The sequence below is a fragment of the Strongylocentrotus purpuratus genome, unplaced genomic scaffold (assembly GCF_000002235.5).
Source record: "Strongylocentrotus purpuratus isolate Spur 01 unplaced genomic scaffold, Spur_5.0 spur5_scaffold_16, whole genome shotgun sequence".
In the NCBI taxonomy this organism is placed as follows: Eukaryota; Metazoa; Echinodermata; class Echinoidea; order Camarodonta; family Strongylocentrotidae; genus Strongylocentrotus; species Strongylocentrotus purpuratus.
The window spans coordinates 33,548,515-33,570,247 of NW_022145601.1; the positions used below are offsets into that span (position 1 = coordinate 33,548,515).

Genomic DNA, 21,733 nt, shown 5'->3' on the forward strand with positions numbered 1-21,733 from the left:
AAACATTAAAGGGCTTTACGGCTTTAGTTTCAGATTCCCTCTGCTAGAGTACACAATCACAACCTCTTTTCCGTGTACGAAATGGTAATTAAGGTTAGTCTTTACTCATACTTTTTGATAAATGTTAATTTTCCACATTACCCTAATTTTAGTATTTTTAGAAAAAATAGTTTCTATCTGTTGATATATATTAAATACTTTAAATACAAATCTAATTTTTTTATTTACATTTTCTTATTCATCCCAATACTTGAATATTTCTTCCCATGTCGTATTGAAATAGGCTATGAAAAAGTCGCAACCTATACTCCACAAATACTTCCTACCACATCACATTCGATGCAAGCTCCACCAGCACCTCCTCTCTCCTTTCTCGCCAAGAGCTCCCGCGCTCGCGCCCGCGCCCGTTCGATCCCTAGCTAGCTAGCTACATAGAGGCCCTATATATTTTTAGCACGCAATCCACAACAACATCATACAAAGTGTCATCATGGCCTGGTCATTCAACTAGCACAATACACTAACTTCTTTTTGGAAGAATGTGGAAAGCAAGCTAGACCTGAGTGACATAGATATAGTCAGAGCAAGCTGAGCTAGACTACTATTTATTTAGGTTTTTTGGCTGTGAACCAAAAGTAAAACAGAAGTATCCTAGCATTTGGCCTTTGTTTGGGAAGACAAGAATTTAGGCTGGCGCTGGGTGATCGTGTTTATCATTGCCTTTGTCTCTGATTGAAGTTTTGTCTGTCGAAGAACTGTCATCATCATCAAGCAATCTTGAATTTGAAAGATTCAGTCAAAAAGGTATGTTGATGAAGTTAAGGCTGTTTGTTAAGAACATCAATTGACCAGATTTTATGTTATCAATTGTAAGGAATTTTGAGATTAAAACTTGAAAGGTTGTAGGCTAAGCGTTAATTAATGTTAATTGCATTAAATTGATTGTTTCTTGGGTGCTTGTTTATCATTTACATGTAGTCCATGTTCATTTTATTTTTGCCTTTTTTCTTCTCCCTTTTTCCCCTTTTTTTTCTTCTTCTTTTTTTTTTTCTTCTTTTTTTCTTTCTTCTTTTTTTCTTTCTTAACCAGGGACGATTTAGTCAAATATTAGTCGACCAATGCATAATTATTAATGTCTATAATGAGCTTATGAGTTATCCTCACTATTTCCCATAATTTATAATAATAGTCTTTAGATCTAGATGTCTATAATAGAGCCTAGAAGGTCTAGATCTATTAATAATCTTTTAAAGTCCACTCCAAATTTTATTAAGTTAAAATGGAAATTCTTTTTGCCCAATTTATCGTGAGCTTGGCAGCCACTGAGCAGCGCCAGATCGACGTTGCTCTATCCCTTATTGTTGAACGCCAAACAAGGTAGCAGCAACTCCCATCTTATAACGTCTTTTGGTATGACTCGGTGGGGTTTGAACCCACAACCTCCCGGTTGTGAGGCGGACGCCCGACTGACTGAGCCAACACTCCGGTGTAGATCTAGATCTACTGTACATTTTTAGTAGATTTTATTTATGAACTTCAAGTTTTTCTTCTTTATTGACACACCTAGGCTGTTTTTAAAGATTTCCTTTAAATTACAAATACAATAAGTTAAAATGATGATGATTTTGCAAATATTCCATGAAGATTAAAGCCATATTTTACATTCCACAAGCAGAAGGGTGTTTATATTTTTGTTTAATTTACATACAGGTATGTTCAAAACCGATTTTAAAAAAAGAGTGAGGGGGTGACTTCATGACAAGTGAGGTCATCAATTTACTTGAACAGGGTTACTAATGAAGAAGTGCTGGATTAGGCCCCCCCCCCCCCAAAAAAAAAAAAAAAAAAAAAAAAGATGTCAAGTATTGCCCTTTAGAAGTTAAGGTGCCAGAACCTGGGTCGGTCGGTTGGAAATCTTTTTTCTCCCCCTCAAAACAGCGACCATTGCCATAAAAACTAAAAACGTGCTCAAGAAGGGGAGAGATGGATGGTAACCGGGGAAGGGGAAGACCAAGAATTGGGATGGCATCAGACTTGGTACATGTAGGTGACAGGTCATTAATATGAGATAGACCCTATTTAATGATTGAATTGCAGTTTTGAAATGTTGCTGTGGAAGGAGTTAGTTGAAGGGACAGGCCCAGGGTAATCAGGGAAGGGGAAGACCAAGAATTGGGATGGCGTCAGACTAAGAAGGCGTGACAGCTAGGTCATATGATATAATAAAAAGGAAGGATAAATATAGAGAATTACATGTACATGTACATGTATGTACAAATATGTACATGTATGTAGAAACAAAACTGAAGAAGGCTCCGGTGTGTCGAACTGCCTTTGGCAGAACCCATGAGAGAGAACTTTATGATTTATCATCTGATTTTGATGAAACTTTCATTCTTTCGTTTTTTTAAGTTGTCGCTATTTATTAAATTCAACTTGCAAATGGGCTGGATTTGTTCTCTAACTGGTGTGTGGGTTAGTAAATGGCCAGTCCACAATATTGACCTACATGTAGTCTAGACAGGTTGGTTATATCTGGACAGTTTATTTAAAATGGCAATTTTAAAAAGTGTACATGCTGTATTTATTAATCTTTCAAGAATCATGACGTTACACAATAATGACATGCATAGAGGACATAGTATTATGAACTTAGGCCGTGCTACATGTAGTGCTGGGGGGAGTCTGGTCAGACTAACATTACACATGTACCTTTTCTCCATCTTTGTTATTCTTGGTGAAGTGTGACCAGATCGTTTCCACCCCCCCCCCCCCCCATTGTCATGTAAACACAGACCCATAAAGTATATACATGTACATGTAAAGTATATATAATATATAGAAAATGATTGCATGCGAAAAATTCATCACACTTTATCTTTCACATAATACAATTTGTAAACAGGAAGAGGAAATGGTAATGAGTATTTTTGGTCACCATTTCCCGTCTGTAACCCTTTTTGAATTATTCAAAGAAAACCGCATACAGTGTACAGTACACAAAAGAGGAGTTAAGAGTCCAGGGCCTTGGGGGGAATCTTTGGAGCATAACATTGCTAGTTTGTAACTAAATTAACTCTGTCCCTCATATATATGGTTTCAATGCATCCGTGTTTACACTACCTAGATGGTATGACTGTGACCAAATGGTTACAGAAAGAAAAATCAATGTTTGTGAATAATAACAAAGATACCAATTATTAAAATCAAATAATTTGCTTTATAAAAACATCATGAAAGTGTTCACAGATAGGAGTATTTGAAATGCCTCCTCCTCAGCCCAATACTAGTATAATATTCCAAATTGATGTTTATGTTTCTTGAGAATATGTGATATAAAGCTTATATCTAGAAGTATTCAAGAAAGGCCCTAACTCAACCAGTCCACCTCTCATTCTTGAGATATGAAAAACACAAAAACATCAAATCTACAAGGGGTATGATTAAGTTAGTTGTTAACTGTGCCCCCAAATTGCGAAAAATACACACCTTTTTTTACAGTAACTTTGCAAAAATGTCTTACTGGTATTTCGTTATTCTTTTTAAAATGCACTTTATTTATTGACCCTAAACATCTTCAGATGTTATCCAGCTAATACAAGTGCTCTAGTACATTTTTTCTTTTCTTTCTTTCTCTCTCTTTCTCTCTCTTTTTCTCTCTCTCTCTTTCTCTCTCTCTTGCTCTTTCTTTCTCTTATTATTTTCTTTTCTTTTCTTTCTCTCTTTTTAACAGACAGATCTGATGTAGTCTCTTCGGTGTAATTACCTGTTTACATTGAGTAAAAATTAAAAACATCATAGTCAATTCAGAATATAATGAACTTAGTTTAAATTACCCAAACATCCATGACTAAGAATTTTGTTTCTCATACATGTGGTTGATTATTATGATGCAATCAATATTTTCTTTTCTTTCTTTCTCTCTCTCTCTTTCTCTCTCTTTCTCTGTCGCATTTTTCTTTTCTATCTTAATTTCTCTCTTTTAAAAACAGATCTGGTGTAGTCTCTTTAGTAACTTCATTGAGCTACATGTAATTACATTTTTAGATGAGTAAAAAACATCATAGGTTGCGTTTATCTAGCAAATTTTTGGCTAGAATCAGGTTTCTCAAACGTCTTTCAGGCAAATTTAGAAGTAGATAAACGCAAAGCCTTTTTCAAACGTCTTTAGATATGGGCATATCTAAAGACGCAAAAAGGTGCGTTTTGAATGTGACATACAGCCAGAATCACGTTTCTGAAAGATCGATAAACGCAAAGCTGTTTTGAACCTCACATACAAATATGACCACCCAGGTGTTGTGTACAAGCATACGTGTGAATTTGACCTCCGAGAAACTGTCTGCTTCCCGGGTCAAAACAGCTGGACAGACACAAGGCCTTTATTTTGAATCGTGAAGGGTCGATAAACGCGACATCCCGCAAATCACGATCGTATAGTGGGGTACGATAGTGGGGTTCGATAGTGGGGTACGATATGTACATATCTAGTGGCAAGCCTAGATAAACGCGCTCATAGTCAATTCAGAGTATAATGAACTTTATAGTTTTTACCCAAACATCCATGACTAAGAATTTTGTTTACAAGAGATCTCTCATACATGAAGTATGGTTGATTATTATGATGCAATCATTGTCATCCCTGATGTCCAGTGGGCGTCTGCATTCCTAAGCTCTTTGTTTGGATCTTTGATTAACCACCTATGTTTATTGACAAACCATTTTGCATTTTGTTGTGAATTTGTCACTTTAAAGACACCTTGACTATTAAACTGTAACTGTATGTTGTATGCTACAGTTACTACAGCAATCTTTTTTAGCCAGAAAAGATTTAACTTTATTTTACTCATAATATAATATCTTTTGGGCTCTTAGAAGACGCTGTTTACTGTCATTTCATTTATTAGCTCTATGTTCATTATGTTTGTGTTAAGAAAAACAAATTAATGTTCCAATTGTAATAAATTTTCTCATTGTGTTTATGGTACAATTTAGGTGTGATCTAAAATCTACCCTTAAAACAACAACAACATTCACGTACAAGTACATGTACAACAACAAATACAATGAACCTGCATAGTAAGTGAAAAAAAGTTGACAATAGTAGGTTACTGATATTCAATGTAAATCCAGCCGAACAGTAATTTATGTCAACCTTAAGCCTTTGGCTTTTAACAAAACACAGTCTAAACTACATCTAAGTGATTTGTTCTGAGCCTTTAATTGTCATAATAAGATTTGTAATTATTGCAATTCATAAAGATCAATGACAAGCTTCAGGGATTTTGTTTGGATAACACTGAAAACGTTCTAAAATATTTGGCACAAATAACATTCCTTACATTTTTGTGAAAAACTGTATTAATAGGTAGCCTATATTATGACTGTTGTCACACGATTATTGATATTTGCCAATGGCTTACATGTATGATCATTTACCATAAACTGTTTGAATTGAGTTGAAGTCAGAAGTGCTTTTTTTGGATCAGTAAGAGCATTTTTATTTCTTGTTTGGCTGGTAAGTTTTTTTAGAAAATATTATAATAAGGAGTGATTTCTGTTGCTGGTGAATTTTGGAAGATGATGTGACATGTACAGTATGTGATGTTGAAGGTATGAGGTAAACACTAAACAGCATACATTTTGTACTAATATGAATTTTGTTATTAACCTACTGTTAGATCATTTCACTTTTTGAATTGAATGCTTGATTTGCTCAACTTCTTTTAACAATTCACATTTTGTTTTGATTTTGTGTAATTACTTATCATTATTATTTGAATATTTTAATGCTCATTCTGTTGTTATGCTCATTCTCTGATTATTATTGTTTATAGAGTCAACTCAAATTAAATCCATAAACATGTACATGTACATTAGAAGCCAAAATGTAGGGGCTTTAATTATGCATACAGAGTTTTACAGACCCTAGCACGAGGCCCATTCACATTGCAGAAAATCCTATTTGAAAAACTATACTACCACTTTAACACACTACTGGGTGTTTGCTAATTATATTTTATCTTAGAGATGTGCGCGTGCCCCACTCTTTGCTGCTCTGCGTGCATTAGCATGGAAGCCAGGAGAGTCACAAAAAAGAGGAATAATTCACTTGAATGAGAACGAGTAATTAAACTGCAAAAAGAGTTTTCTGGGGTGGGTTTTTTTTAATTCAGGTCTTTTTTGGGGTTGTATTGATGGATAGTTACCTAGCAACTTCAGACAAAACTCAAGAATGTGAGAAAAACCGATCGATTTTAATAGCTTGATGTGTAAATTCCCCTAATTTTAGTTCATTCCCTAAGCAAAACAAAACAAGTTTAAAACCCTGAACAGTGAAGATAACAAGTTCACTCCCACACTTGTTCCCTTATTATGCTTTAAATATCCAAGTTCAGAGTAATAACAAGTTGTTTTGAATCCTACCCATATCAGATTTAGGTATGTTTGCACTGCTCCATTTCATTTCATCAAAGAATTTCTATTCTTAATTATCAATAAAACCCACTCGAATATAAGGATTAAATTCAATTGATGGGATTCCTCCCACGAAGCAAAGTACAGTGTACCGTAGTTGTAAACAGTTTTCCTCCTCAAATAAGAAAATAAGAGTTTGAGAAGTATACATGTATCCCCTTATTTTCATACCGGGCCTCAACTCAATCAATCTGTTTTTGTTGGTTTTCCTCTCAAAATATCTCTGCAACCTCCCACAAAGTAAGTACACACAGTTCACAGAGCACGTGCCTTTGATTTGCATGTGAATGGCCTGCTGAGTATTGCAAGTGATATTGGTTCGGCCTGGCTCCTCCGCTCTCCTACGAACCATGCTTTTGTCCCCTCGCGACAATAACAAGGGAACATCTGAGCGACCTCATTAAGTTATGATTGACGGAAAATCGCCCTCATATGTTATGTTCCATTCATGCACTGTGTGCGCTGCTATTCTGCTTTGTGGTCTGTTATAATTGTTCCTTTGTGTTGTGTTTTCCTGTGTTTAGGTCTTTGGTTTGGTGGGATTTTGGCGCTAAGTTCAGGACCATCTGCCTGTTGTGATGAGATGAGGTTGATGCTATCATAGAGCTCTCCACTGCGGCAGCACGTCCATGAAAAGAAGAAGGTGAGCACATTTCATCTTTTATTTTTATTTATTTGTTGATGTTCTGTTTAATAAATCTACCCTGTGGCAACTTTTGCATGTATACATACATGTACACAAACGTGCATTATGTACATATATTGAGATGGAAATATAAGATATTAAAAGAAAAATATATGATGATGAAGACTTTCTATGTGAAGATGTTTTAATACACCGGTTGTAAAGGTGGGTGACAGTGAATCCTGTGTTGGAGGATGGAGAGGGATACAAATTAGATAGCACAGTTAACATTATGATAGAATTGAAATTTGATGGGATTGATGTTGATAGTGGTGGTAATGATGTTGGTGGTGGTGATGATTTTCTATGATGATGATTATGATGGTAAAGATGGTGGTGGTTATCATTTTAGTGATGTTGACGAAGATGATGTTATTAATAATGATGATAATGATAACGATGATAACATTGAGACTGGTGATTAACAATCCATCATGTTGGCAATGATTCTATGTTTCTTTCTTGAACATTAATTGTAACCTTGTCTACATGTACGTTCCCTTTGCACATGTACAGTATGTTGTTAACCTCGATAATGTAAGGATAAATACGCCACGCTAGCTAGCACCCTGGTCTAGTTATTATCATTCCGGACTGATTCCTAGCATGCATGCATGCATGCACGGCTCATCCTTATTAGATATGACAGACAGACAGTCAGTTAGTCTGTGTAGAAGTGTCAACACTAGCTAGGCTTGTGTAGTCAATCAAGACATGCATGGTATGAAGATTGCTACTAGTGGAAGCTTGAATGTACCGTAGTCTTTATCTACATGTACAAATGTATCTATCAAGGAAGGTATCTTTTCCCAGCTTCGAGGTTGATGGCAACATTTCCCCACACATCTCTGTCATTCTAGTAATCTTGGAGTACGTGTCATTAGTTAAAGGTAATTAAAGACCAGTTTTGGAAATCCCCCCCCCCCTCAAAAAATGAAATGGAAGCTCTTATTACCAATCAGGTGAAAGAATATGTTTTGACTATAAATATGTGATCATACAAATTTTGTGAGAAACCGCCTACTAATTGATATATTTGGTAAATTATTATCTATTTGGACCTGATAGAAATAACGCACGTGTCGCGCACGTGTGGGGGTAGTCCATCTTTCTGTGTACAGTGCTGTAACTTTATCAAGACTGGGCCAAATTTCTTATAATTTTGATCGATTCCACAACGTTTCTTTCACAATGCAATCGCAAGACCAGAACTGGTATTTATCTTTAATGCTATAAATGTAGTCTACATGTTGTCATATATCCTTTGGTATTAGGGACTGGCCCGACTGGAGGAGGAGGGGGGGGGGGGGGGTACATAGGAATTCATACATTTTTTTTGTTATCCCTCTTCTTTTTTTCTTCTTTTTTAAATTAAACAAAAAATGTGTGGAACATTTTGAATGAAAATAAATCTTGGTTAACATGGTTAAATATGGTCATTGTTTGGTAGATTGAATGTAATTTTTTTATGTTGCTCTATTTCTGTATAATTTCAAAAGCATTGTGTGTTTACACGTATAAATGTAGGTGCATGTAGATGTCCCCATATGGGAAGTAGTATGGGAACAAAGAAATGCTTAATTTGCAAATAAATGACAAATAAAATGATATTGGTGATAATGAGTCACCCTGTCTAAATTTCAGAAATAAAAAGATAAATAAGTAAATAAATAAATAAATATTGCTTCCTGAGGTAATAGACAAAAGATAAATCAGGTCATTTCTATCTCTATCCTGAAAGGTTAAGACCCTAGATCTACCTTCAATTTTGTCCTAATTTTCATTAAGAAACTCCACCCAAGCAAACATCTCATATCTCTATATCATATTGTATACAAAGTGCTTAATTCTTTCAATGAGATGTGATGATAGTCTAATCTCCAGGATGATCTCTTCAAGCTTCTAAGGTCAAACATAGTCGTCCTCTGAGGTCACTAGGCCTGTCCTCACTAGCTCGAGATTGCCAAATATCCCGATCGCAAATTATCCAGCTAATTTTCATCTTCATCATCCCGAAGTTGCAATTAGCGGGATGTTTGGTCGGGATTGTCATCCCAAGATATCTTGGGATAGTTTGCAAAATATCCCACTATTTGGCAAGATATCCAGCTATTTGTCCACTGCGTCCTCACCAGACCGAGGACTCGCACTATACGCGAAAGCTGAGCAAAATATCTCGAGCTAATATCTCAAGGTCAAGTTTTTAAGTTTCGAGGTCGAGTCTCTAGCTGATGAAGACACGATTTGTAACTTCTGGATTATTTCTTAAATCAGAAATAGCGGGCTATTTGGCAATCTGGAGCTGATGATGACAGGCCTATTAATAGTTGTCCTGTGAGGTCACTGCTGATGGCTCTGAAAGGATACCAAAAGATAAGACACGCTTGATTAGAGATCTCAATGTGACTCATTTGTTTTTAGCTGAGTTTAGCTAGGTTAGGCAGAGTTAATGAAGGAGGGAGGTGTGTTATTAATAATCACATGTCTGCTTGACATGCCCTAGCTACTATGGCACATAAATCAAGAGGATGTTTGTTTTTCAGTCTGTCATGCATGACTTTGTTTTGATGACAGTGCACGTACACACGGTGTATTGGAGGCCAATGGTTCACAGGTTTCATTCCTATTGTGTTTTGGAAGGACTCAAGTTCATGTATTTGAACATGTGATTGATAGTGCTTCACTCTGAAGTCTAATGTTTGTGTTCTATGACAACATTGAGATATTATTCTGTATGCAGTGACAATGTTGTGCTCATGGTTTCTGATCAAGACTTTGAAATCCTAAGATTCGCCTGTTGATTTTAAGCTCAGTGCCCCCCAGGTCAACTTGTTTCCTGACATGACACTTTTATGGTCTTGCAGCCTGCTCTAGAACTTCCGCAGAGGACTTCACTCATAGCAATAAACTGTTCACTTGTTTCATGCAGAACTACTGGTATCTATGAGTTACAGGAGCTCAGCACTTGTTAACGATGCTCTGATATTACACATAGTTTACAAGTGGATTTCTGAAGAAGAAGAAGAATCAAGAAAGGAGGTCCTTACGATGATACAATAAAAGTGCAGTGTGACCAACAGATCAATATAGGCATCCAGGTTTCTTTATTTTGTGCATCTGTTCATCTGGAAAACTTTGTTTCTAAGTCAGACCAAGGAGTTACCAGCACCTTGGTCATGCAGACAGCAGTCTAGTCATTGATAACTACACATTGTGACATGCACATGAACATGTACGCCTACATGTATGTGATTGGAAGCGTGCCGGCATGTTAGCAACATTCTGATGTGGTATTTGATTGGATTTCTGATCAAGACAGGATCAAGATCCTTGATCAAATTTTAGTGGGAACAGCAGGTTAATATCTTGCCAAGGTTATTCATGGTCATCTGGAACTAACTTTTTTTGGTGTAAACTGCAGTCATTGACAACTGTTTATTTGTTTCATGTACATGTACAGTACATGTCATGTAGTATCTAGGCTTGCTGTGTTTGTTAACAACATTTTGATGAGAAATTAGATTAGCTTTTTGATCGAGGCAGGAGATTGTTGATAAAACTCAGTGGAACAACAGATCAATATCTTCCCCTGGTGAATGCTGTCATCCAGAACTTACTTTAGTCAGCTGCAGTCATGGATAGCTAATCCAACATTGATTTATTCTCCCTTTATTTGATCATCACAATTCAATGCGACAGCTGGATTAGGCTATACCAGTCAGTTTCAAATTGGAGTGGATGTCTCACTGGAAGGCCATCGTGTATGATGTTAATCTAACTCATTTACCTGACCCAAAACACAAGCAATCCATACCTGTACCTTTTGGTCCGGTGTATGATAGTTCTGTAAACAAAATCTGTAACCAATCGTGTATTTAGAGCATCTGATAAGTGGTTACATTCCTGTTTGTTGACATTTATTCTAGTACTGCCCACCAAGAGTGTTTATTATATTCACTCATTCTCTGACGAGCCAAGCAACACAGCATGCAAAAGTTCATTGTACTAGCTGCCATTGTGTTTAAAATCTAGTCCAAATATGCAGCCTTTTATGAAGGTGATGATAATTGACTGAATTGGCTTTTCAACTTTATTCACTGATTACGGAATTGCAAGTCTATCGTTTATCCTATTGTATTGTAACCTTTTACAGATGACCTACTTTGGTAGGAGCAAATAAGTCTAATGATATGACAAACATGAGAAATTTGTAATAAATTATACTCACCTACTTAACATAACAGACATAATTTGTAACTAAAATTGGCCTCTGTTGTGGATTTGTAGAGTGCACTATCCAGAATTGAAAGGAAACCCATCGTCTGAAGTATTTATGATGATCTACTGTACACTTTGGACCTGGACCTTGAGCTTGGTATAATATTTTAAACCTATGTATGGTTCTTGGATTGTTGGAGTGAAGCTTATCTTGTGAAAGTGCTGCGTATGGAAGGAGAGTTTTCTTTTATTTGGATCAAAGAGACAATGCCTTACACTTGATGCTGAAGATTTGAAAGCTCTAGCTGAGTATACACGATTATTGATGGAGTGATTGGAGTTGGATTTAAGACGAGTAGATTTGGACTTCAAAATGGCAGCATACAGAAGATTTAGGTGAATTATAATAACAGTAGACGTTTTAGAACATGTTATTGTATGTGAGATGCTGATTAAGAATTGACAAATTGACCTTCCACTACATCAGTCAACTAATGCCTACCGGTAATCGAAATACAATGTACAGTATGTTCTGTATATATATTAAACCATGTGTTGATTATTATTCTTACAGTGAGTACTTCAATTGTAAAAAGACTTTAAAAGATTATTTTCATAACTGATATGTCCTCCTTGATTTTTGTTGACAGGAATCGCACGATGGAGTTGGGGCCGCTGCAAGTCAACACCACCGGCGCCCCACGGGGCCCGGGCGGGGTATCCTGTGGGGGTCAACGCCCCAGCTCATCTCTGGGTTTAATGACCTCGCCCTCTCCCCTAAGCCCCTCCTCCGGCTCCGCCCCCTCCCTGTGTCTCAGCCCTACTAGCACTGGAAGCTCCAGTGGGGGGCAGGCCTCCGGGGTGTACATTATCCACCATGCCCAGCGCCATAGCAACGACTCGTTCCTTGCCATGGACAAGATGAGACAGCAGGGGGCGCTATGTGATATCGTCCTCAAGGTCACCGATCATGAGATCAGAGCACACAGGCTCGTCCTCGCTTCATGCAGTGCCTACTTTCATGCAATGTTTACAAGTAGGTCAAAGTTAGCAAATTTATTGAATCTTCCCATTTCATCCAGGGGCCTGTTTCACAAAGCCTTTTTTCAATGACAATGACAAAAATCAGTGACAAATCTGTTGATAACCAGTCAGAAGCAAGGATTTCAGTAGCTTATAACACAAACTGTCATTTGTCAATGATGACAAGTTTTGTGAAACGCCCTCCAGAATGTACTAAGAATACCTTGACCCAGTAATCCAATTCAATTTGTCATGGTTATTATATTTTTCAAACAAATTCATATAAATTTATAATCATTACCAAAGAAAACTAGTTCTTTCACCAGTCTACATCTCTGATTCTTCTTCTTCCCCCTAGAGTAGTTTGCTATCAAGCTTGAATTTCCCTTTAATATTTTGCCTCAAAGGGCCTTCAAAATGCATGTTATTCCTTTCTAAGTGAGGTCTTTCAACCCTCTCGATAAAGAGAGAGAAAATTAAATCAGTAGCGGTATGCTTATTAGAGGAACATCATATCATATGTATGTAGTTTGATCTTTTAAGCCTTAGATTGTCTTGCATTATCTATTCCTTTGATGATCGAACAAATTATGCTATGGTCATAAAGGTTTGTACGAATGATAATTTCTTACGAATCTCCCTGTGTTTCCATTGTCTTCTCGAATTTCCATTGTCTGAAAATCATTCGTACGGCGTTCGTAGAAGTTCATAATGGCATTTGTGACCTAGGCTTTACCAGAATAGAGACAGTAAATGCTCCATTTAATTAAATTCAATTGAAGGACAATAACTACATTAATGCAATTGCATTCATTATGATTAGTTGAGTGGAGCATCTATTGATACATGTTCTCTGTTCATTTTCTGTATGTATCAGGTGACATGACAGAATCACACAGGTCAGAGGTCACGCTACATGAGATAGACTCAGATGCTGTTAATCAGCTAGTCTCGTTCGCATACACAGCTGAAATCATGATTGGAGAGAGTAATGTTCAGGTAAGTGCCGTAAATCATGGTTTGTGAAATAAAGACAAAAATAAAATTAAAGGAATTTATCAAAATGAAGCAGAATGTATGACGATGATACAAACTACCGTTCCATGGTATTTTGGATCAATTAAGTATAAAATAGCTCTACTCCCTGCTGTTGGTCTAGCTGTTATATCCGCAGTCTGTTCTCTTTCCTGGCCACAAACTGATTTTGATTGGACCCAGGGTCGAAACTGAGTCACGTCTTTCTGATGGTGACGTTAAATGTCAGTCTGAGACGTAAATAATCATGCACCTGGTTGAAGCTTGCCTGTAATAACCAATTACATACATACGCAATGCCACAATGCTAGGAGTATGAGAAATATGTGTTGCAAGTTACCTCCTTTGGTACTTATTTTCTTTTTTCTCTCCATCTAGTGCTAACTACAGTGAAACCTGTCTATAAAGACCACTCAAGGGAGACAAGAAAAGTGGTCTTTATAGGCAGGTGGTCTTTATGGCCCCTACAATACATATTTCAATGAGAAACCATTTTCAAGGGAAACAAAAAATCTGGTCTTTGTAGACAGGTAGTCACTAAAGATGTATGGCAGCCGTGCTAAAGCCAGGGTAATAATGGGGAGCGCCAGGAGTGTCATGTATGACAGACATGAGCGCAATACAAGAACCCACAATTATTATTATTATTATTATTATTTTATTTTCTCTTGTTCGCTAACTTTTCTTGACAGGCTCTACTCCCAGCGGCTAGCCTCCTGCAGATGGAGAGTGTTAGAGATGCTTGCTGTAAGTTCCTGGTGGGTCAGCTGGATCCTACAAACTGCTTGGGAATCAGAAGGTTTGCAGACACACATGGTTGCTATGACTTGGAGCAGTCATCAAGACAGTATGCTCTCTATAACTTCTGTCATGTGGTCAATACTGAGGAGTTCCTTCAGTTACCTGAAACAGAGGTAGGATAATTTTTTGTGATATTGTGACTCGGTAACATTGTTGAAGGTTGGTGAAAAAGCTGGCTTGCGTAATTGTTGTATGAAATGTTAATTATTATATTCCTTCTACAGTACTAACCCTCTAACATGCAAACAGTTCTGAACAAATTCTCAAACCACAAAGATATTTATGGTTTTCTTTGGAGGCGTCACCCTCTAACAGTAAATTCTCCCAACCATTTTTTAACTTTCCAACCGTTTTCCCATGAAAATATAACACAAGAGAGGCTTTAAAAAATCTTTCAACACTTAAATGTCTGGAATGGTATATGGAGCCAATGCATTGCTTTGTGACATAAATGTTGTGTTTGGGTATCGGGTTTTGGAGGAGGAGTGTTTAAATGAAGAGTCATAGTTCTTAAATGCAGTTCCTTGAAGTTTACTCTCTGGGATGGTCATTAATGGTCAATGTTTAGAATCACAAGATAATGGGGTCAGAATCTAGGAATAATGGGGTTCTGTTTAGATCATGGAAGTGGGGGAAGGTGGATGACTGGAAGGGAGAAATGAGTGATACATAAACCAGGTTCATTCCACAAGTCTGATGCTTATTCCATAATGTTATATTTGTAACAGGTTGAGCAGATGGTCTCCAGTGAGCAGTTGAATGTAACAGCAGAAGAAGAGGTGTTCAGTGCTGTTATACAATGGCTTCAATTCAATGAAGAAGAAAGAAAAGATGCAGTCAGTCGGGTAAGAACACTTCTTTATACTCGTGAATGAATGTTTATGTATTCATGGTATAATACAAAATATGATTAGCAGCCAATGGCTGAATTGTTCACATTTTACAAGCAAATTAAAAAAATAAACAGAATACAATATTGAAAATGTAAAAAAAGGGACAGTGGTATGTGACTTCCCCAAGCTCAGCACGTGCTCACAAAAGAATTGCATTCCTTCGTACAATACCTCCACATTTGCTCTCTTTTCCTGGTGATGCTACAGCACGTCTGACATAGCAACTCCTATGTTAGTATTGTATGGTCTATTGTAAACATGTGGTCAGCTCTGGTGTTAATTGAACTCACGTATCTGTAAACATTTTACTTGTTCATTTTTGGCTAGCAATATTTCATTTTTTTAATTTTTTTTTCTTTGTTGTTGTTGTTATTGTCACTTCTTTAATGTTTTGATTTAAACATTTATTCATTGTTATATATTTGTTCTCATTTGCTATGTTATCTTTATATATGTGTATATATGTTTTTGAATGCTTTTTATGTGATTGTATGTTTGATGTAAACTTGCATTTTTAGTCTGTGGACTTTTTGACAAGTCATGAATGAAACCTTATTTGAATCTTGAATCTTGAATGGTGAAGCTACATACCACTGTCTCTTGTTAGCTCACTAATGATTGACAGATGATGTCACAAGATGAATGAGATCTGGAGCATTTTTTATGATGGAGCTTTATAGCAGACCTGAGAAAATTATTTTTTTTAATATTTAAAAATCTATGAAATATATTTAGATGTTTGAATAACAAAATATGAGTTGCGGCAGCCCTGCACATCAACAGGAATCAACTTATATTTGGATTGAACCCTTCTTCAAGTGTATTCTTCCATTTCAATGTGTTTCCTTAAAGTCATCTGCTATTGCTTGTTATCTAATGAAAGAGAAAGGATGATGTATTATATCAATATTTCAATTTCTTGTTTTTCCCTCTAGCTTCTAAGATACGTGCGACTGCCTCTCCTGAACCGAGATTTCCTCGTCACCCAAGTAGAAGCCCATCCCATTGTTCAGCAGTGTAATGGATGTAAAGATCTCTTAATAGAAGCCATGAAATATCATCTATTACCTGAACAAAGATCAACCCTTCAATCTCCTAGAACAAGATTAAGACAGAACTCATCCCAAGTACCAGTACTATTCGCAGTAGGTCAGTAATTTCAATTCAATTCAATTCAATTTCGGTTTTATTACAAATATACCAAATAAAAAGTCCAAAGACTAACAATAATTGGCTCACAATTTATCATATAAAACTGCATTAAAAATAGTTGATTTAAAAATTCAGTAATCATACTTAAAGTATGAAGAAGAAGAAAACAAACAAAAAAGGAAAAAAATTAAAAGTAAAAGTTTGTTGTTTGGTGTCTTGGGGTAGTTTTCTTTTATTTCTTTATTAGTATTCATATGCTTACATATACTTCAATTCAGTTAAAAAACTTAATTTTCTATGTTATGTGTATAGTGGTAAATAATTTTTATTTATAAATATGCCTGAAGACAATTAAATTACATAACTTAAGTAAACAAAACAAGCAATAACCAAACGAGAATCAATATTGTTTATGACTATTAGCTTGTCATCACCAAAATGTATCCATGTTATGTTTCATATTTGTAATCCGAGTCCTAGTCTTAATTTTACATGTGAGCGAATAAAATATCCATATAGAAGGTACATCAGGAAAATGAATACATTGAGTTAATTGAATTAGTTAGATATTGAGAAAAACATGGATAAAGAAATATCTGTATACTAAATACATTATGAATGATATCATAAAATTTGATTGACTTGTCTCCTTATCAGACTGTTAGCATCTGTATTTTTACTCAATATTTTCTTTTCTATGACCCATGTAGGTGGAGGCAGTCTGTTTGCGATACATAATGAATGTGAATGCTACGATCAACTACTCAACTCCTGGAGACCTATGCCCACAATGAACACCCGTCGAGCAAGACTAGGAGCTGCAGCCATCGGAAAGATAATCTATGCCATAGGAGGGTATGTTGGTTTGAGTATTAGGATGACTACCCCTCTGGAAATATACCCCCATGGACGATGACCCCTCCCCTTCCCCCACCCTCCCCCCAGACAACTAACCACTGGACAGTTACCCCAAAGAACAAATACTCTCTCCCCTCCCTGAAGACAGTGACCAAATGACATAGGGGAAAACTACACTGAACAATTAGAATTACAAGAACTAGTAGAAATGCCCCTACAGAAAAATACTCTCTCCCCTTCCCAGAAGATAATGAACCATGAAACAACTACCCTGAACGATTGGAATTACAAGAACTAGTAGAATAATCCCATGGACAAATAATCACTCCCACTCCCCAAAGACAATTACCCATGGGTCAACCTCCCTAAACTTTTAGAAATTACAAGAACTAGTAGAATAATCCTATGGGCAAATATCCCAGACTACTACCCCCTTGAAAGATTATGCCAGTTACCACACAAATATCTACTGAGAAGTCAGATGTAAGAGCTACAGCCTCAAGCATAGAATTAGGAAGTTTTCAAGTTACAATTACACCCAAATTCATCTTGGTGGCAGATGTAAACTGCAATTACCCAATGTAAAGGTAAATATATACAAGGATCATTTCCATGCGATAGGTACAACTTTGTAAATTTATTTTTGAAGGTTTCACTTTTATGTCAAATGATCCATGTTAGTAAGATCCTAAATTCAAATGTTTCTATTTCTATTTGTTATTGCTCTTCAGCTACGATGGATCTCATGATTTAGCCTCCGTAGAATGCTTCAACACACAGACCCATTCATGGTTTGAGCTTGCTCCGTTAGGAACCAAACGCAGCTCTCTAGGCGTGGCTGTCTTGAACGGTCTCATCTATGCCATAGGAGGGTATGATGGTGCGTCTTGCCTGAACAGCGCCGAACGTTATGATCCTTTGACGAACTCCTGGACTTCTATAACACCTATGTCAGCCAGGAGAAGATATGTGAAGGTTGCTGCCCTAGGTGAGTGGTAGAGGGATTGAATTATTATTATATATATAATAATTTTCCATATATGCATTTCTAAATGCATTCTACATTGATTTGCATGGTGTATGTTTATTGGGTAGGTGTACCACATTGTATTGGCACTGTAAGACTGCAACAATTTGAACATTTGCTCCAAATGTTCAATTACCATATATTTTGCACTTTCAGCATACATTATGTATTTGCGTAGAATGTCAGATGTTGGCGATACAACCAATGTTTACTGAGCATCCACTGTGAGAATCATTAAGAGACTGCAATCATGGATTTGATTGATTAAAAATTGGACTCTTCGCACTTTTGAAATAACACACTTGGAGAAATCAAATTACTTTGTTAATGGGGGGGGGGGGGGAGGGGGGCTGCTGTTAAAAGTCTTTATTATCTTGACACTAGCTACTATCAGATACCATTATATTATAGAATGAGTGACGATACTAAAGGATACATGACGTATTGCTAACTCATGGATAGAGTTCACACTGCTGGCCATTACATTTCTTTGATCAGGTGGATGCCTGTATGCAGTAGGTGGCTACGATGGCTCCACACATCTCTCTAGCATTGAGAAGTACGACCCACGGACCAACGCCTGGACCTCCATTCCAAACATGATCAACCGCCGGGTCAGTATGGGCGTGGCAGTCATAGCCAATCAGCTCTTTGTCGTCGGTGGTAGTGACGGAGCCATGTGCCTCAGCAGTGCCGAGAGCTTCAATCCGGAAATAAACCTGTGGGAACCGCTTCCCTCTATGTCCGTCAGAAGGTCAGTTGAAGTCTCTCTTCATATCTTCAAGCTCGATGGCAATTTATAGTATTATTCTACAAAATAGAAGAAGATGTGCTACTCTGTTAAACACTATGAAATATGATCAATTCTTTTCTACCTTTCATCTTAAAATTAATAATTAGAGAAATTTGACATCAAGTGCATGATTATATTATTCCCTAAGTCAGTTCAATGGTAGCGATAGTAGATGTCATGCTGATGCACTCGAGACCTGACATGGTAATCCTGTCATTTGAAAAGATATTTCTGTACATTTGCCACTGTGAGTCTGTAACCCAGGGTGCTGAACACCATTGTACTATATCCCCTCACGGTGACCATATACAGCAAATACTACCCAGGTAGTGGAGATGATGCACATATTGTATGCATGTATAAATTTGACGACCGTGTAAATAAAAAATATAAATGCTTAATGAGGCGCGATAGCTAAGTTGGTAGAGCAGTGGTCTCGTATTCAGGTGACCCTGGTTCGAAACCAAGTCGATGGGCTAGTGCCCTTTGGTAAGGCACTAATCCTCACTACCAAGGCTCTCAGAGAGGACCTAAAGCTGTCGGTCCTCTGGTTGCTTACTAACAAGCATTAATGCTTTCTTAGCAGTCATGTAAAATAACTTCCACTACTGCTAATGTATGAAAACTTCAATAACTATTTACACAGGAGTACCCATGATGCAATAGCTCTGGACGGCCAGCTCTACGTCATAGGAGGTAATGATGGAAGCAGCAGTCTGAACAGTGCAGAGCGTTACGACCCTAAGACACATCGTTGGACTACCATCTCAGGCATGTCAACGAGGCGTAGCAGCGTGGGAGTAACGGTCGCTGATATAGTCGCCTCCAGAGGGTCGCACAGTAGTGTCGCGGAGCAACAGCTATAGCCTTGTGACCAGGGGGGTGTTTCACAAAACTTGTCATCAGTGACAAAGGACAGTTTTTATTATAAGCTACCGAAATCCTTGTTTCTGATTAGTTATCAGCAGATTGGTCACTGAGTTTTGTCGTTTGTCATTGAAAAAAGGCTTTGTGAAACGGGTCCCGGGAATATGAACTTTACATTCTTAAACACGGCAGTCTAACTATTACACATGTCTAGTTTTATTTATTTGAAGCAATGTATATTAGAATCAACAGCTGTAAGTATGTGTTGCTATGTGTGCTCTATTACAACGTGATATGTCATGTGACTTAAGTATCAGGTATGTGTCATGTGACTCTAAATTTTTGTCACGTGACTCCAGTTTTGTCATGTGACTTTCTAGAATCAGTTCCATGACATGTGACTTTCTTGTAGCTGTTTGTGGAAGAAGTTTACTTTAAGCCAGAATAGGAAACTTTGTTGGTTGTGGTAAAGTGACGATTGAGTGATATTGTCATATTTCATTGAAACAAATCATTATGAAAATGGGATGATTTTGTGTAATTTTGTGTATGTTTGTGAAAGGTTGTGTGCTTCAGTACACTGCTGGATGTTTTGCTATGCAGGTGATCAAGAACCAGAAAGAAACAGTATTAAATCAAGTGTGAAATGTGAAAGAAACCGAAAGTTACATATTTCAACATGTCTTTTTTTGAGCTAAGAATAAGGTTTTCTTTTATTCTTTCTTTGTTACTTTTCTCCCATTTTGAGGGGGTTCCATCCACTTCTTTAATTCCTCCCCCATCTTCTTTCCCCACCTTCTCCCTTTTGTTTCTTTCATATTTATTATTTTTCTTTCCTTCTCATGATTGTTTGTTCTTTCACTCCCGCACTCCATCTTTTTATTTTCACTTTTTGTCTTGTACCTCTCCTGATTTCTTACAGTTTTCTTTGCTCTGTCCATATTTCTGTCCTACACCCTTTATCATGTTCTTTAATTTTTCTTCTTGAGATATGTATGATATCAGAAATACACATGAGATGCAGATTTTCATATCGTCATTTCTGCACCATGCCTTAATAAGCACAATATACAATGTTTTTTCAGTGACACAGTTGCAATTTATTCTAAACTTGTACTATTTTCAGTACGCATTACATTACTAAGCTGCAAATATCTCATTTAGAACTGCAAATTGTTGTAATAACAGCTGTTTCATGATAGGTTTTGAAATAGTCAAGCTCAGAGAGTAGATACAGTGCAAATTCATTTATCGTGCAAAAAATGGCATTAAAGCTATAGATGTTATGCTTTATTTTTCTATCTTGTTTAATTTTGTTGCAACGACGTAAAATGTGTAGGCTATGTAAGTATTTTGATTTATGTTAAGTGCAAGAATTCTGGCTCAACGCAAATAGCACATTATTGCTACTATAGTCCCACCAACTGATCTACATGTGTCCATTCAGTAGTTATGCAACGTTATGTCAATACCTCACTACATGTTTGTCTTCATCATCATCATCATTGTTAGAGATTTTTGTTTAAATATTGTAAGGGATCATTTAAAATCAACATCTCTTCTGCAGCGAAATAAAATGAGATAAGCATAGTGCTTCACATTTTCGCATCTCTTGAGACGCATCTGGAAGTACGCATAGTGGCCATCGTTGTATGTAGCTAGGTTTCTTATTTCTTAATCCCTCCCAAAATTTTCCCTTAAACTATTCACTTTCATGCAAAGTTTTGCCTCATCAAGGCAGTTTAAGATGTCAGGTTTATGTGGAGTCTTGATACAGGGCAATCAGGAAACATTTATTTATCAAACACTTGCGTATTGTACTCATGAAGATGTTGACATGTGTGCATTGTAATTCTAATTTAGCATAATATAAAGGTGTCGTGGTCTAGTGTACATCACCGGAT

The 21,733-nt window shown here is 36.8% G+C and overlaps 1 protein-coding gene across 2 annotated transcripts; it reads left to right on the forward strand.

Annotated features, from left to right (window-relative positions):
• The first annotated feature begins 329 nt into the window (after positions 1–329).
• On the forward strand, positions 330–21,216 carry LOC589994 (kelch-like protein 17). Of its 2 annotated transcripts, XM_789618.5 has the most exons (11): positions 330–804; positions 7,002–7,120; positions 12,031–12,416; positions 13,281–13,402; positions 14,131–14,352; positions 14,968–15,084; positions 16,068–16,281; positions 16,995–17,139; positions 17,874–18,130; positions 18,668–18,923; positions 19,609–19,839. In XM_789618.5, the coding sequence occupies exons 2-11, from the start codon at positions 7,107–7,109 to the stop codon at positions 19,826–19,828; spliced, it is 1,953 nt and encodes a 650-aa protein (XP_794711.3). In that variant the 5' UTR covers positions 330–804; positions 7,002–7,106; the 3' UTR covers positions 19,829–19,839. The 2 variants fall into 2 exon arrangements, with proteins under 2 accessions (XP_794711.3, XP_011672314.1); XM_011674012.2 differs by lacking the exons at positions 330–804; positions 7,002–7,120 and adding an exon at positions 11,691–11,776 and having other exon boundaries at positions 19,609–21,216.
• The last annotated feature ends 517 nt before the right edge of the window (positions 21,217–21,733 follow it).